Raw genomic sequence first — 3,530 nt, forward strand, 5'->3', positions numbered from 1 at the left:
TTTGTCATGTTAATTTATTTAACTTATTATTGCATATTATATTATAACAAGTGTTTATTTCCTCATTTCCAGTTAAAAGAAATCAAGAATGGAAAACACGCCTGTTAAACCAGACTAGGAATGACAGTCACTCAGGGTGGTGGAGGGGCTCTGACTGGCAGTGAACATTCCCCAAGGTCGTGGTTCCTCCTCTACTGATAGTGCTCCTCAGTTTCATGGGTAGCATAAGAAGAGCAAGGGGCAGTGATCTTGAATGCTTTTCTCCTAGATGCTCTTATTTGTCTGCTGCTAGTGCAAAGTATTCATTGAACAGCCATTTTCTCACAAATATAGCGAGCCAACTCTGTGCATTTGTATAGGAAGTTGATTCTTCGATTGAAGAGTGCACAGGACTCTTCTCCAGATACAGGTGTTTTCTCTTGAAACCTGGGAGAGAAATAAACAATCACCCATACAGTCTGACTGCATTCAGCAGCCGAAATCTCAGGATCAATCTGCCTGTTGCTTTCATTTCTCAGAAAATGTTATTTAGTAAATTACTTGGATGGGTCTCATCAGGCTAATCTTAGTGCTATCCTTTTCTATTTTTCACTTGAGGAATATTTTGTGTGAAAAATATATGAAAATATGTGTATTCTTGGAGTTATGCTTTTGGAGCTGGACAGAGAGCAACTATTTGGGGGTGGTATGCGGTTTTTTTGTTAGCAAGTAAAACAGAATGAAGTCAAGTATATATTTCGATGGTTCTCAGACATTTACAAATAATTTACACACACAAAAATTTCCTAGAACTCTATTTCCCAGAACATGGGAGGAGTCAGATGGCAGGAGGCAGTATTGTTATTTTTTCAGTTGACATGTTACCAAAAAAGTCCTCAGCTTCTCCTGGGGTTTACTACTGGCCCTTCTCCATCTGTCCCTGGCTTTCAGCTGATTCCTCTTTCTGTTACACACACGGGCACACCTGTAAGCCAGTCAGTTCCCTAGTATTCAATTTTTAATTAGATTCCCCTAAATCTTCTTGTACCACCCAATAGTTCTGCCTTGCCCATGGACCATGCTTTGGATGAAGGCTTCTATTATTTCAGCTCTTGCTTCAAGGGACAGATAACCTTCTCATGGATAAAAGCTTCTTTCAAATGTCAGTCTAGTGTGCGATCCACGATGGTTCGCACCTGAGCAGATCTACATGAGATGCCTACTGTGCAGCAGACTAATCTACTGCACAGTAAAGTGTCACACTCTACATGTGTGGGGCATTGACTGTGCAGCAAATTAAGCTACTATGAAGTTTGCTAGCACCTGCAAATAAAGCTACTAGATTAACCACACAGTAGGTATTGTGCAGTAACACATGGGTAGATGCTGACTGGAAGCAAATTTCCTCTTGGTCATCCTAGGAAGCAGGGAGCCCCAGGGAATGGGGAGCTCTGTCCCTGGCCCTGGTGCTGCTTAGCTTCCAGCTCTCCCCAGGATTGGGAAGTTGATACATGTCAGGACTGGGGAGCTCTCTGTCCTCCAGCTGGGCTCCTGGCTCCCAGCGCACATCTGGGAGCTCTAGTGAGCAAGCAGATGCTGGAAACCCAGCTGCCACTCACTTTCTGGAGCAACTCTGTGCAGCACAGAGCTGAGAAGTCCAGAGGGTGAGCGGGGGCTCAGAACCAGCTTTCTGGAGTCCCCAGCTCCATGCCATGCAGAGCTGCTCTGGCGGGTGAGCAGAGGCTCAGTTCCCAGCCCCTGCACAATCTCCAGAGTTCCCAGCTCCAGGCCAGCGCAGGCTGGGAACCCAAGCAGGGCAGCTGATAGGGCTGTGCAAAGCTTCAGTCCCTGATTCAATTTGGCAGAGATTTGGCTCAATTTGGTAGCTGAATCTCTGAATCCAAATTGAATCAGAGGACCCTTTAATTTCTTCAAATTGAATCGGAATCCTCTGAATTGATTTGGAGAGATCTGGAAGGAGCACTTCTGTTCCACTTCCGGGTCTTCTGGGGACTGCACTGGGGGGCCCCACTGTGCTCCCCTGGCTTGGTTACTGGTGCCTCCTGGTTTGGGAGGGATACCCGGGGTCCCCCTGAGGCTGATCACTGAGCCGGGGAGATGCAGGGCTGGGGGGCCAGCGCGCTCCGCGGTGGACCCAGAAGTGGAGCAGAAGTACTTGCCTTTGAAGAATGGCAAACACATGCCTCTATGCCATTCTTCAAAGGCATCAAGTGGCACGGAAAAGGATGCCTAAGAGGAGGATTTAGGTCTGGGTAATAGAAATTATAGTATAAATGCATCCTTCCCTTCCCTTTTCTTCCTGTTAAGTGTACAATGGGGCATATTCTGCAAGACGACATGCTTATATGTAACATAAGCAGCCAAATTCTAGCTGCATCAGAGACTTACCAGTCAGTGGCATAAGCTGTGCCATCCTCCCAGTATAGCTGGGTAGTAGCATCCCTGCGGGACAGTCCAATCCAGTGAAAGCACTGAAGCGATGTTATGAAATCCTGTGTGGGAGTCAAATCAAGTAACTAAAATTCACCCCCCACCATCCCAGCAGAGATTTGTATACCAGGCAAGAGAAGGGGGCTAATTGCTAACAGCAATGTGCCAGCTGTACATATGGTGAGTTTTCATACCCCTCTTTGTCCTCCTTCTGCTGACAAAATACTTGGGACAAGCCAATACATTATCATTATCAAAAAAATAAGAATTGGCTATTGAGAGACATGATGGGGTAAGGACAAACACTAACTTTTAAAGCATTCCAGGAATATCACTGATTAGGGAACTGCTTGACAATTGTTCCAGGCCAGAGGTGTCTGCACACACACTGCTGAGGGGTCTAAGCAGAACTGTTGCCGTTTAGGCACTGTGGTGTTGTTGAATTGCCACCAGAAAGTGGTAGTGAGTACCCAGCATTATTGTAGTTTTATGCTTCCCTTTCTTATTACCATATTTCATGCTGTAAAAGTCGCAGTTTGAAGCCAATATATTTACCCTTAAATCTCCATCTAGACTTATATACCATAACAATACTTTAAAAAAAACAACTATGTTTCAAAGTTTGTTCATCTTCAGCCAGACCCCGTGCCTGTGCCTTGCCACCCCCAACCTATGGGGAGGTGGTGTGCTGGCATTTAGGGGCTTCCCCAACACTGACTGAGGCCAGGCCATGTGCCTGCTCCCCCCCTGCTCCTACCCAAAATCCCTGAGTCAGGCTGGGTACCCAAACCCCACACATGTCAAATCTTGTCCAGGCACACTTACCCATGGCCCAGTGGCTGCCACGCAGGTAGTGAGGTGGAGCCGCCAACCAACAGTGCGGGAGCCGCAGCACCGCCACTCACCCACCTGCAGCACCAGGGTGAAAAGCAGCAGCAACAAGCGGTGCTTGTTGGGCAGCCACCAACTGCACCCCCCATCATGAGCTCCACTGTTGCCCACCTGGAGGTGCAGAAAATGCAGTACCACCACCGGCTGCCAGCAGCGCCAGGGCACAGAGTGGCAGCAGCAAGTGGTGCTTGCTGGACAGGAGCCACGCG

At 47.5% G+C, this 3,530-nt stretch overlaps 1 protein-coding gene across 1 annotated transcript in view; it reads right to left on the reverse strand.

Moving 5' to 3' along the window:
- Window positions 1-302: 302 nt before the first annotated feature.
- LOC102383561 (natural killer cells antigen CD94-like) overlaps window positions 303-3,530 on the reverse strand; it is a 7,770-nt gene continuing 4,542 nt past the window's right edge. Inside the window, exons 5-6 of the mRNA XM_025211480.1 lie at window positions 2,389-2,492; window positions 303-426 (exon numbers count right to left, since the gene is read on the reverse strand). Of these exons, the coding sequence (XP_025067265.1) occupies window positions 303-426; window positions 2,389-2,492 (228 nt within the window). The remainder of the gene's footprint in view (window positions 427-2,388; window positions 2,493-3,530) is intronic.

The sequence above is a fragment of the Alligator sinensis genome, unplaced genomic scaffold, assembly GCF_000455745.1.
Source record: "Alligator sinensis unplaced genomic scaffold, ASM45574v1 scaffold148_1, whole genome shotgun sequence".
In the NCBI taxonomy this organism is placed as follows: Eukaryota; Metazoa; Chordata; order Crocodylia; family Alligatoridae; genus Alligator; species Alligator sinensis.